This window comes from Meleagris gallopavo, chromosome Z (genome assembly GCF_905368555.1).
Source record: "Meleagris gallopavo chromosome Z, MGAL_WU_HG_1.1, whole genome shotgun sequence".
Taxonomy (NCBI): Eukaryota; Metazoa; Chordata; class Aves; order Galliformes; family Phasianidae; genus Meleagris; species Meleagris gallopavo.
In genome coordinates, this window is record NC_139435.1 from 35,133,020 (window position 1) to 35,146,357 (window position 13,338).

General features: G+C 37.4%; 1 protein-coding gene across 1 annotated transcript in view; it reads right to left on the minus strand.

Moving 5' to 3' along the window:
• Positions 1-13,338, minus strand: part of TRPM3 (transient receptor potential cation channel subfamily M member 3) — a 134,791-nt gene that overhangs the window by 82,507 nt on the left and 38,946 nt on the right. The window contains exon 7 of the mRNA XM_085214067.1: positions 2,669-2,792. Coding sequence (XP_085070193.1) covers positions 2,669-2,792 — 124 coding nt within the window. The remainder of the gene's footprint in view (positions 1-2,668; positions 2,793-13,338) is intronic.

Below are 13,338 nucleotides of genomic sequence, written 5' to 3' on the forward strand. Positions count from 1 at the left end.
AGAGAACAACAGCCCAACATATTTACAGAGCCTATCAGGTGAAACAAATTTTTTACTATCCTATTCTTTGAGGGATTGCCTCCCCAACTGCTGAGGCACAGCAGAGTCCTCAGGTTGCACACTCATCTGCTCTTTGTATTGCGAGGGGTAACTTCATAACAAAACAAGAGAACAAAACACACTCTTGAAGACTGTCTCTTTCTCCTCTCCTCCTTCTTATTTTAATAAATACGGAATCCAATTTCATTGTGCTTTTGGACTAATGGGTTGTTTTAGCTTCTCATGAGCTGCAGCAGCAGGCTCATAGTACTTCTTAAAAAAAGTGTTAGTTGGACTTTAAAACACTGTTTCCTGCCCCCCTAGGTTAAGTAAGCATTCCTGCTCCTATTTTAGGGACTTCTCTGGGTAAATATTTCTAAGAGTAACAACAGAGAATTACATGCAAGCCATTTTCCTGTCTTTGTAACCTACAGTTATACAAGTCTACTTTACTTGAAATAGATTTTTATACTGTATATATTATTAAGCACGTTGTCCAAATATTTTTCTGAATACAAACTCAGATGCACACAGCACCGACAGCTAAGCTTACAATCTAATCAAAAGTACTAATTAAATAGACTAGTGGAAATTTCTGTCTTGCAAATCCAGGCAACATTGATCTCTCATCCTCTATGGTCTCTTTGCATCATATATCTTGTGTACTCACATTTTTTTCATCAAACAAACTTACTCTTCAGTAAGTAAATGAAATACTAGACATCTAATAATGATGCTCCCTGGGCATACAATTAATTCTTTAAGAGTGAAGTCCAAAATGTCAGAACTTGAGAAGTCTGATTTCCTATAAAGCATGCAGTTTTTCTCATGATTACATTTTTTCCTCTGGCTACTACACTTCTGTCAGATTAAAAATTAGATTGCTGTCTTTCTGTACAATCTAAGTAGGTAGAGTAGGAAAATTTGTTTGCAAGACAGCTTTGTGTCCCTTTTCAGAGACTATATTATGTTTTTTTTCTCCTCTTTTCACATTTTCTCTCCACATCTGCAACTTATCTGTCTTTATGTACTTTACTGTAAGACCATTTTCCTGCCTGTATCTGTTTGCACTTATCTGTTTTGCTGCATACTATAATACTTTATCTGCATACTACAATATTACCAGTTGCTCTCACAGGGCCTTCTATGATGCCTATGAGTTCAGTAGCCTCCAGTCCAGCAGTCTGGCACACAGAACCCATGAACTTAGGGAAACGATCAGTTTCATAGCCATGATCCCGAGCTCTCACAAGAGACAGCAACCTCCACCAATCACATTTCAGACGTAAAATCCTTCTAGCACAATGCTGTTAAAAATAACATTGTGAGTAAAACCAAGATATCAGAGAGGAATATTGTTTTCATGTGTTCTTTTAAATATGGCTGGGTTTGTTTTAAGAAATGAAAGTTCAAAGCACTTAGGGACAAGTCACCCCCTGGCTGATAGCTCTTCAATGACATATGGGTAAAGAATATCCTTATATTATCCTTATCCTTATGCATAGTGAGATAGGTTACATGTCTACAGATAAACTTGTAACAAAGACACAAACTTGCACAGGACAAAATTATTGAATGCAACAGATTAAAATTTCATATTTAACTTTATAGGAGTAAAGGTTGTTCAAAGTCTAACATGTTCTTGTTTAGATGCCTGGAACAGTCCAGAACTGCATTCTTCTCCTATAGATAATTTCATCTCGCTCACTTTCTCTCCTTCCTGTCTTCCTCTCTTCTTCCCTTTTACTCTCCCTTCTCCCTTATTCCAACCATTCAATTTCAACTGAAACTAAAAGACAATGTTGAGGATGAAGGCACAAAAAACTCAAATGGTTTCAGAATACCAAACTTCTGTAAAAAATCCTCACATCCTCTTGTTACCCTACAGAACAAGTTGCAAGCTATCATCAGCCTGGAATTCCAGGAAGCTGCAATAAGAACTGAAAACAAATCTCAGAAGGATTAAATTATAAAAAGGAAGGATGATTTTTCAGATAGTTTGTTTTACTACTAAAAGTATTGGAATTCAATCCCAGTAACTTTAAAATGTGGTTTTGCTTTTGCTTCTACAACAGTACCTTCACAGAGGTCCTGGAAATTGTTAAGAGATCTTATCTTCCGCAAGCAAGTATAGATATGTGTAAATGGACACTCTTGCCTCTGCAGAATAAGAACTTTGGATACAAGCTGTTATCTTTTACTGTCATCTCCGTAATAGAAAAGTAGCCCCAGAGATATTTTACAGTAACTCTACAGTACCCTTAGAATATGGTCCCAATGATATATAAATAATCATGCTTTATTACATTTTCTGTAGTTCAGAAGGGTCAAATTTTAATCACAGTATGTCTAAGGATGACTGAGAAGTAAAAATATTCCTACACTATTATTGGTCATATGCCATATTTTGCCCCGTCAAAGTAAATGTAAGGGAATTTACAAAGTGAGCAGATTTGGATTTATCACTTCAACCAGGAAGTAGATTAAAGCAAACAAAAATCAGTGTAATATAGAATACTATCCTTTAGGCATCAACAGATTGAAGCAATTCTTCAACAGGCATCTGAAAAGCTCAGTCAAACCAATACATTGAACTCTATCTTTGTCCCTTTGTAATGTGTAAACGTACCAGCTCCTTCTTCTTCATGCACTCCATGAGGATAATGAAGAGGTGCTGTGCCTGGGTTCGAGTGTATGTGAAAGTCTTCTGGATGGTAACTAGCAACTGGTCCCGCAAAGATTCATTAATAAGTCTGAAATTAAAAAAAAAGGAAAAAAGCAACTGAATCAGGTATAAGGAAATATTTTAAACTTCAGTTAAGGGTGAAACAAACAGGAGTTAGATAACAAAGTATCACAGGTTGTTTTCGTTGTTTGGGTTTGAAGGATAGGAATTGCTGAAAAACAATTCCCTAGAAAAACACATAGGCCATGTAGGGGTCTCTCATCTCCAAAGTTTTTCTTTCAGTTCCCACACAATGAATGACAGGTCATTCAAGTGATCAGCTCTGTGGGATTTCCTAACAAAAACAAGAAAAACACACAGACAGTTTAGATTTGAGGGAGACTAGCACTTCTTGGCAAACTGTAGACCTCTTCCCATCAGTGAATTAGCAGAAATAAACTCACAGTTTATTCTGTGAAACTGGGAGCATTACTGTTGTCAACATTTTTGATGCTACACAGGACCAGCTAAAAAAACACACAAAAAGCTACTCTATTCCTGAATCCACTCATAGAAGTCATTTTGTTTTTGTGCATTCTGATCTTCCAGAATTTTAAAGAACAACCACTTTTATGTTCCTTCTCAGTGCTAAAGTTGCAAAAATAAAGGCCCAACAGCAGAAAGAAAAAATATCATCTGGAATATTAGAACTTGAACCACTGCCCTTAATATTGGAAAGTCTATTCCTCAGCACCACTCACTCTTGGTGAACTATTATAGTACTTACTCTCTTACAAATTAGTGGGGTCTAATTAGAACATTATCCTTTCATATACGAAAGTTCCTATACTATGGCAGTTTTCTCAACTAAAAACTTCACAATTTTGAAAATTTACTGTTTCTAATTAGTAGAGTTAGAATGTTGTAGAATATAAGTCCATGTTGATCATCTGGTGGAAAGAAAACCAGGAAATCTTCATGCCTCGTATTTTATGATAGAAGTTAAACAAAGATTTAGTTCTGCAGCAGCTGAAAAGAACTACTAGACGTATCACAGTATGTAGAAGTACTGACATAGCAACTGCTTTGGGAGAACAACCAAACTCATCTTTAATTCATGCTGTCACAAGTATGGGTCACTTGTACCTTTCTGGAGCAAAGAAGTGATAATGAGAATGCAGGAAATATTTTATATAGTTGAATTTGAAATACAATTTAAATATCTAATTTTTTCTGTCTACTGAAAATGTGTCCTTAGATGGGATAATGAACAGGAATTGAAATGGGAAAGGAAGTGGGAAGAGGGAAGAAGTAAGAAGTATAACATCGCACAAGAGAATACAGGGACCCTGGCAGATGGTGCATTTGTTCTTCACTCTCTGAATTTGACACTAAGTGTATCTGCTGAGGAGGACTTCCACTCCAAAAAGAAGCAGGCAAGATATATATTAATTCGTATGAATTAAAATGAATTAACATGGCTTTTTAGACGATACTGTGGATTATTGTTCTGTCTACACCTGGTTCTTCCCACTGTCTCTTGCTCTATTACAGACTCCTCTTGAATGAAGAAGAGTCTATACAAATACTTCCACTTTTCATTGAGGAGCAATATGGCCATAAATGTGTTACTCCCTGTGATAGTGGAGAGACAGTAATAATGCATTTACAGCTCAGTGTGAGCATTCCTTCCCCCTGCAGTGTGACCTACTTCCCTTACAAAAAGAGAACATACGATAATTTAAGTAGATACAACAACAGTTTTGGTGGGTAGAAGTGCGAGCCTGTAGCAGGGAATTTTATATCTGGGGACATAAGGAAAATAACCTGATCTTCGTTATGCCATAAGGGATGTTACAAGCATATAGGAACACAAAATAAGATGTCAGATCACAGGCAGAGATGTCGATTCTCTTCATGTTAAAGAGAATCAACTTGGAAAGGCTGACACTCTGAAGATCATTCCTTATAGTTAAGTTAGGTATCTTCAGTCTAATGTATGTTGCAGATTAGTAGATCACATGTATGAAAATTCTGAAGTCCTTCTGTTTTTTTAAGGGTTTTTCGAAAAAAAAAGCAACTAAAACTCACTTTAGTCAAGATTGCTGATCTTAACAAAATGGTGCAAATATGAGCTAACATTAAATGTAGAAATGGCTCAGTACTGTTCAATTATCCTACCATCAAGCTAAAGAAGAAGAAAAAAAAAGAGTAATCAGAAGAACAAATTACCTGAAAATATGAAGTGAAGAGACTGAAATGATATGAAGTGTATGAAAAAACCACGCACTTGGAAATATCTGAAATCAGAGTCTTGCGGCATGAAAGAATTTTACAGAGCATTTCTAAAGATGCTGGGATGAAACTCACATCATTTTCTCATGGAAATTTAATTTTCTTTTAAAAAATGTGTAGAATCCAGACCTGAATTTTTTTTCATAAATTAGCTTTCTCTCAATCTAAAGCAAGACAAATTTACTTTCATAAGCATTGAGTGAAAGATTAATTAGGTCCTCAGGACTTAATTTCCTAAGCAGTCATTATTTTTCTTTCCTGAATTAAAGCTAGCAGATACCACCACAGTGTAAGTTTAGATGGCACATAAGGCAAACTTCATGTGAAAGCTGTGATTAAAGTTTATTTTTGAGTTTAAAAAAAGGTATTAATAATGGCTCCCTAACTTCAGTTGAACACATCTTTCACAGTACCACTGCTCAGAAACTTGCTGATGTCATTCAAATCTTCCCAACTTCAGTGGTCCTCAGTTCTAGAGCAAGTTCTAGACAGAGATCTTGAAGTAAGTATCCTGAAAAAAGCACATGTAGCTAATCTGAGCTTTGTGTAAACTGAAATTGATCATACTGCGTCTATATTTCTTTCATTCCTTAAGGTCTCAAATAAAATATTCCAGTTGTCTTGTTGTACTTGCTCTTTTTGCGTTTTTTTGACCTGGCTAGGCTGGAGAGTTGGGTGCAAAGGAATATTACTAGGTTCGGTAGGTGTAGAGTTCTACACCTCAGGAGTAAGAACTGCATATATTTGTACTTGTTAGGTGTTGAAGTGACCTACTGGAAAGTAGCTGTGCAGAGAAGCATTTAGGGGGTCCTGGTGGACAACATGTTGGCCATGAGTCAGCAGTGTGTCCTTACAGCCCAGAGGGCCAGTGGTATCTTACAGTGCATTAACTCGGATCACCAGCAAGTTGAGGGAGGTGATCCTCCCCCTTTGCCCTGTTGAGACCACATCTACAGTACTGTGTTCAGTTTTGGGCTTCTTAGTTCAAGAAAGACAGAGATCTACTGTACACTATCCAGCATAGGGCTATGAAGATGATTGGGGCCTGGAACATCTCCCTTATGAGGAAAGGTTGAAAGACCTGCGACCATTCAGCCCGGAGAAGAAAAGGCTGAGAGTGAATCTTATCAATGCTTATAAACTTCTAAAGGGCAGGAGTCAAGAGGATGGGGCCAGGCTTTGTTCAGTGGTGCCCAGCAATAGGACAAGGATCAATGGGCACAAACAGGAGCACAGAAAGTTCCATTTGATGCGAAAAAGAACTTGTTTATTGCAAGGGTGATAGAGTACTGGAACAGGCTGCCCAGACACGTTGGATTCTCATTCTCTGGAGGTATTTTGAAACACACTTGATCATTTTCCTTTGTGATCTGCTGTAGAGAACCTGTTTTTGCAGGGGGGGTTGGCTAAGGTGATCTCCAGAAGTTCCCTTCAACCCCTACTGTGATTCTGTGACTCTGTGATTCTATGATTCTGTGTCAGGCTAATAAAATATATGTAGATGGGATATGTACACCAAATCCAATGCATGTAAAAGAGATAATTTCACAGAACATTATGAACAAAATAACGGAGACTTACAGTGATGTGCTGACTTAGCCACAGAGTAAAGAAATTTCTGTTTGGTATGCATACAATATTATTAAACACTTCTGGAAATCACACATTTCTAAGAATACGCTCAGGGGAGAAGAGATGGCTTGTGACAAGGACTCTAATCTGGGATACAGGAGATTCTCAAACACTGACTTGGGAAACAGTATTTAGTAGCCTCTGTCATAGATTATGAAGTCTTGATGCCTAACATTCCCCAGTCTATCAGACTGAAACTCTACAATTATGGCTTCCTGCAACGTTAGCACACTCTCACCTTAACAAAAGCTTCAAATTTAAGTACAGGTAGTGTCAGAAGAAGATAACATTTTTATAATCTTTCTGGTAGGCTTCAGTATAGAAAATATATTGCAACATATTGATAATGTCCTGCTAGGAGCATCTTGATGGTGTAATTCCCCAAACTTCACATTATTTGCCAAGGCAGTAATGCCCCATGTAAGCTATTCTTGTCTTCTCAAAACACCTTACAGACAATTTGACTTTTTCTCTTACTTCACTCCCCACAGAGGTAAAGCCTGTTTTTCATTCCTTAAGTACCTAAGATAATTTTCAGGAAACAGATACTCGTGTGTTTCTTCCAGAGAAGCAGGATTGCTTATATAACTTATGTTTTGATGGAACATACATTCAAAAATCTGGCAAGAAGCATATCTACCTACATTTAATTTTAGAAAAAGAATTTGCTTATAAGGGTGGCTATGAGTGATCTTTTAAAAAATTTTCCTAAGGAATACCTAATCAATATTAGTTTTGATTTAATAGATTATCAAACCTGATCTTTATGATCTTATCACAGGAAAAAAAGGAGAAATATGTCTTGGATCCAGAGAGAATACAATTAAAAATGTTGAAGTGACAAAGTAAATGAAGTGACATTCTAGTTCTGTTCAAGATATGCTGGAATATTAAACAGCAAAGCAGAACTTCCTTCTTTTGGCTGATCCAGAAGAGAGAGATGACAGCATTTTGGCATTCTCACACCTCGTAAAGAAATTTTTTTGAAGTCATGTCTAACATATGAGGAGATAATAAACACTGTCCTCAGTAACATCACAGTCTTTCAGCCTTGTGGAACGTGATTTTGTAGCGAACGCTGGAGGAGATTTGAAAGATCTGGTCCATAGCCAGCTCCCTAAATTATTTAGTCTTTTCACTCCAGAGCTTTTTAGTACTGAAGTTGTACAACATACTAGCATAATTTCTATCACCCAATTTCAAATATAAGTTCATTATAGATTTTTAAACTTTTTGTAATCACAGTGCTTTGAAATCCTCTAATTGATACACTTCCTTTTCACTGAACTTCACACCATCTGTTTCTAGCTTTCCATTTTTGTGAGTTCTTCCTTTTTTTTATTATTCCTTTTGTTAAAGATAAGGAAAATATATACATAAAATATCAATGTGATGTGAAAACTGCTCCCTGCTGTCCTCTATGGAAAGTCAAAGAGATTTTCTGTTTTAATTATGGCTAGCACTGCAGACAATCACACCATATGTTAGAAACATGACCAGGGTCTCTGCTGATTTTTTTTTCATTGGAATTGCAAATAAGATGCAGTAGTGCATGGACTCCATGGGACAGACTAAATTTCTTATACCTTCTAAATCCACATATTTTGTATAGCATTGCAATGAGAAGAGACAGAAGATAAATATAATTATTCCTTCATTCTATTCAAATGGGGACAATATCTGGGTGTTTTCATAAGGAATCAGTGTTACTTGCAGCTCTCCATTGGTGGTAGTTCTTCTACACCATTTTTCACTGATTGTGTTTATTGAATGGTTGCCCTTTCATCTGAGAGATGGTTGTGTTTCAGGAGAGAAATGATCTGCTTCTATCCAGTTTTGATCTGTAAGGAGCTTTAATACAAGAGAACATCAATGACACGAAAGTGTGCAATGTGAAAAATTTTTTACAAAATAACTCAGATGCGACAGTAAACATCATGAGGGACACAGAAGAGTCACACTGTTCTTCCATTATGATCCTTTATGCTTAAAATATCCCAACATTTTCTCTACTCTCCACTAGAAAGAAAGGCATTTATGTCACATACTTCAGTTATGAAGCCTAAAAGCTATGCCACAGTGAGACAGATCAATCCAAACACAAGATTTAATGATTCTCTTGTGAGGCTGTTCATTCAAAATAGAGAGAATCTTTTATCTGTTTCCCTATGAACATTTGGCAAGAAGTACATTTTTGTGGCACTGAACTGAATTCCTTAAGGGTTTCATACTTGCAAGAGCAGAACTGATGAGTAGTTAATATGCTGTAAACTCAGCTGGGAGACTACATTCGAATACTGCAAGTAATTCCTATTCTGTAAGGAAATATTTGCCTAAGAAGTGATATAGTTTTAACCTAGTGTTTCATTTTTCTCCTTTTAAATTCAGCATTTAATTTAAAAAATCCTTGAAGATTAAAAACTACTACTAACTACTGAATGATTCTATAAATACTGCCACTGTTTTACTTCCAGTTAGTGAAAAAAAAAAAGTTAAATGAGAAGGCATGCTTCATTGTGCATTCAAAAATACTTTGGCGTTATGTGAAGGACAGTTATTAACTACTAGGACACTGTCTTATATACTGTGGGGGCTTTTGAGGAGGCAAATTTTCATGCTTATAATTGTTCCTATTTTCCTGACCTTCAGAGAACTTCAACACATTTTCAGTGTTCCAAAATTTAAGAAATCGAGTTTTTCAGGGACTGTAGAACTTGACCTTTAAATCAGTGAAAACACCAAGAAGTAGCCAAAAAATTCTTCCAAGTCATATCAGAGGGAAGCCTGCAATTGAGCCTTCCTTTAGGTTTTCTACTGTATATAATTTGTAATTAAGATGTAAAAGGTACTGGGAACTCACTAGGTTTATTTGCTTGTAGTGATAAAATGCTCTGAAAAAATATAGCTCTTAAACACTCTGTTCAATGCTTTTCAGACCAAGGTAATATGCAAATGTTGGTATTATAGTTAAGGTAAACTTAAAAAACATTTTGCACTAATACTGTACGACTAATATCTATAATGCTCAAATCTCAGTTCAGTGGAAACTTTCTATCTGCCTTGGCTTCCCCTTGATATTTTGATGGACTTTTTTTGAGAGATGTGAGACACATTTACATAAAGTTGTGTATCACTTAGGGCTGAGTCTGCTGCTACCATGAATGTGCTATCATCTTAGCACATCATGAAGTCACAGGAGCACCTCCTGCACGTCAAGGCAGGCACAGCAATCTGTGCTGTTCTGGCAACCTTATTTCACTGAAACTCAAAGAAGTCTTGCTTGTAGCTACAATAGGCACCCAACGTCAGTCTTAGGCTTGTGGTATGTACACCTCTTCAGGAAGAAAGCCTATTATCAGACTTAAAAACAATGTAGACCCAGCTTTCTCTTTCTTGTCTGCTCAAGGATGTGCATTGACATCCTTGACAATTGACAAAGGGATACTGGACCATTACTCATATCAAAAATTGTTTCTGCTTCTGCTAAGTAAAATCAATTAGAAAGGATAAACAATGAAGAGGGAAGGCAGACACACCAGAACTCTGTGCGACCCAATAGAAAGGGCCTTCTGGGCAGATGAGCAATTGCCCAACACTTAAGGATCTTTCTGAAAGGATGGATTGGTGCTGCATTGATGGAAACTCAAGCAAAGAGCTATATTTCATCCTTCTTCACCTCCAGATGCAGTGATGCCTTGAAACAAGTTTGCAAATGAACTTACAAATGTACAGACATGCTTAATACACATATACATGCATACATACTGTATATGCAGAGAATGATTCCATTTCTTGTCTGCAGTGAATAAAATTTTAAGGTAGTGAAAAAAACTGTGATAATAACAGCACCCAAGGGCTGAGTCTGCTGCTACCATGAATGATGTGGGTTTTGAATACTTTAGATCAGACATCTAGTGCACAGCAGTGAGAAGATATGCTGGGTCTTGAAGAAGACTAATTTGCAGCCAGAAGCTGGAATTAAAAAAGACTTCTGATTGCAAAGAGGACTTCAGAATTAAATTCTGGACACAAATTGGATGTGCTACATTCATTTTGCGTGTATTAGACACAGTTCTGTGTAACCTACTTAGATTCTATCTGAAAGAAAAAAGCTAGTAGCTACAGTCAGTGAATGTCCCAATTATTCTGTATTCTCCTCACATTTCTAATCACTTTTCAAATCTAGGTTAATATAAGCAGAGAGGAGTGAGTGGGGAGACATATTCAGTTTGCATGTGAACTGCAATTTATTTGGGTAGAAAAGTTTTATGAATATACATATTATTGATGTTTTGCTTTTGGTATTCTTGAGAATATAATTGCACTTAAGAGTGATGTTTTTGGAAGTGGGGCAAGTACACAGAAATTGCTTTAGAGATTTTCTAGCTTGTGCATTATGTTAAGTGCAGAGTGAACAAAAACAAAACGGCTCTATTGCAGGAATCACCTGAAACAGAACCACAACAGAAACAACACCTATGGTAAGTGAGAATAACATCTTTAATGAAGCAGGACTTGAGTGTCTCAGGTAATAAATGGTTTGCTTGCTCTACTTCTAGCAGCCAGTATTTGTTTTCACTTGTTTTTCTTATATGTCAGAGTTTGTGATGATGAAATAAGTTGCATTCATTCTGTTATAGCTGTATTATTTTTTCATGATGACATTAGAATACAGACACGGTATATAGAAACTGCATTGGTTCACATTACGCAAGGAGATAACAGGTGTTTGAGTAAGGTTACATTAAATATATTAGTAGAAAGACCACGGAAAACAGAGAAATAATTTCTCACAGATTCAGATGAAAAGTAATCTGCTTCCAATGCATGAACCTGAATACAAAACTTTTCAGTATTAATATTTCACTTTCATTGGTAGCTTTAGGTTGAAGAAGTTCATAATCACATTAGTTTTCAAGCAATGCAATATTGTTTGGTCTAGATCTTACTGTTTATGTATTTATGTTTCATTATTCACATAACTATGGTGGGTGTGAATACATATCTTTACTAATACATATCTAACACTAAAAAAAAAAAGATCCCCTTCTCACTGAATCTTAATCAGATTAATGCAGCTAATTAGAGAAGAAGCATGAAATAGCTTCTAGTAATTAGAATCCGAGGGGGATTTGGTGCCACTTTTATGTTTTGTCCTAAAATTATTAAATCTTGTCTTGTTTTCTTTTTCTTACTGTGAGCAGTAATCTCTGGGTTCTGCTTTGGAAACTTCTGGGGACAAGGTCAGGTTCATCAGAGAAACCTTCTGAGGGTATCTGTTGCTCCAAGTAAAGACGCCTTAAGGGAGTCTACAAGGGTGTGGGGCTGAGGAAGTTGTAGATTATAACCACTGAAATGGGCTACTGCTGACCCACGGTGCCTGAAAATTTTGTTTCAGCTACCCCCTGCTACTGTATGTGGAGTGTCAAGCACCCTTTTGGCCAGTGCCAAGGGGTCTATAAGGGACCTAGGGCAAGAACATAGCTCCCAGAGTACTGCCAGTAGACACAGCAGTGTGTCCAGTAGGTTGTAAAGAAAACTGCCCAGGTGAATGTGTACCAGAACAAACAGTCTCCAGTATCGTAGTGACAAATTCGGTTTCCCCTTTGAAGACCCAAGCAGGTCTTTCAAGACCAAGGTCTTGAAAGCAGCTGCCCCTCCCAGGGAAGAAGTTTTCATGCAGCAAAAAGTACTGCAGCTGAGGAGAAACAGCCCCAGATACCTGTACATGCTGGAGGCCTCCCAGATGAAAAGGAGCCTAGCAGAAAAGGTTCTGGGGGTTCTGGTGGTCACCGAACTGACCATGAGCCAGAAATGTGTCTTTGCAGAAAACATGAACACTGTTCTGCGCTGCATTAGGAGGACTCCTGCTAACAGGTCAAGGTAAAGGGGTTCCTATCACTCAGAACTAGTGAGACTAATCCTGGAATGGTGGGTCCAGATCACAGCTGTCTAGAACAAGAGAGACACAGGCATACTTGAGGGTGTCCAGTGAAGATGCAAGAAACTGATGAGGGGACTGGAGCATCTCTACTCTGAGCATAAGCTTTAAAAGTTGGCACTGTTAAGCCTAGAGAAGTGAAGGCTCAAGATGATCTGAACCACAAAGAGAAGGTGCAGAGAAGATGGAACCAGACTCTTTTCAGTGGGACTCTATGACTGTACAAGATGCAGTGGGAACAAACTGAGACATAGAAGGTTTCCTCTAAATATCTGGAAATATTGTGAGGGTGATGGACCACTGACACATGTTACCCAGAGAACTGTGGAACCTTCTTCTTCAGAGATGCTCCAGAGCTGTCTGGACATGGTCATGGACAACTGCCTGACCAGGGGATTGGACCAGATGACCTCTAGAGGTCACTTTCAGCCCAACAACTCTGAGATTCTGTGACTGCATATGTAATTACGGGGCAGGGGAGAACAAAAATAAATCAAAAAACCCACAAAACAAAACAAAACAAAATTCAGGCATAACATGCATGTTAGAAAGTATGAAATATACTTTAAGCTTCCTTCAGCAAAAACACACTTGAATTGTCTATAATAAGTGTTAAATACTATCCTTGCTGCACTTCGAGTCTGCAATGAAAAGTGGAACCGTGTGAATCCAGTGTACAAGCAGTTGTGTGAGTACAGGCAGATGTGTAGAATTATGCCCAAAGGGCAGCGCAAACACAAACTAGATTATATGAACATTTGGTATT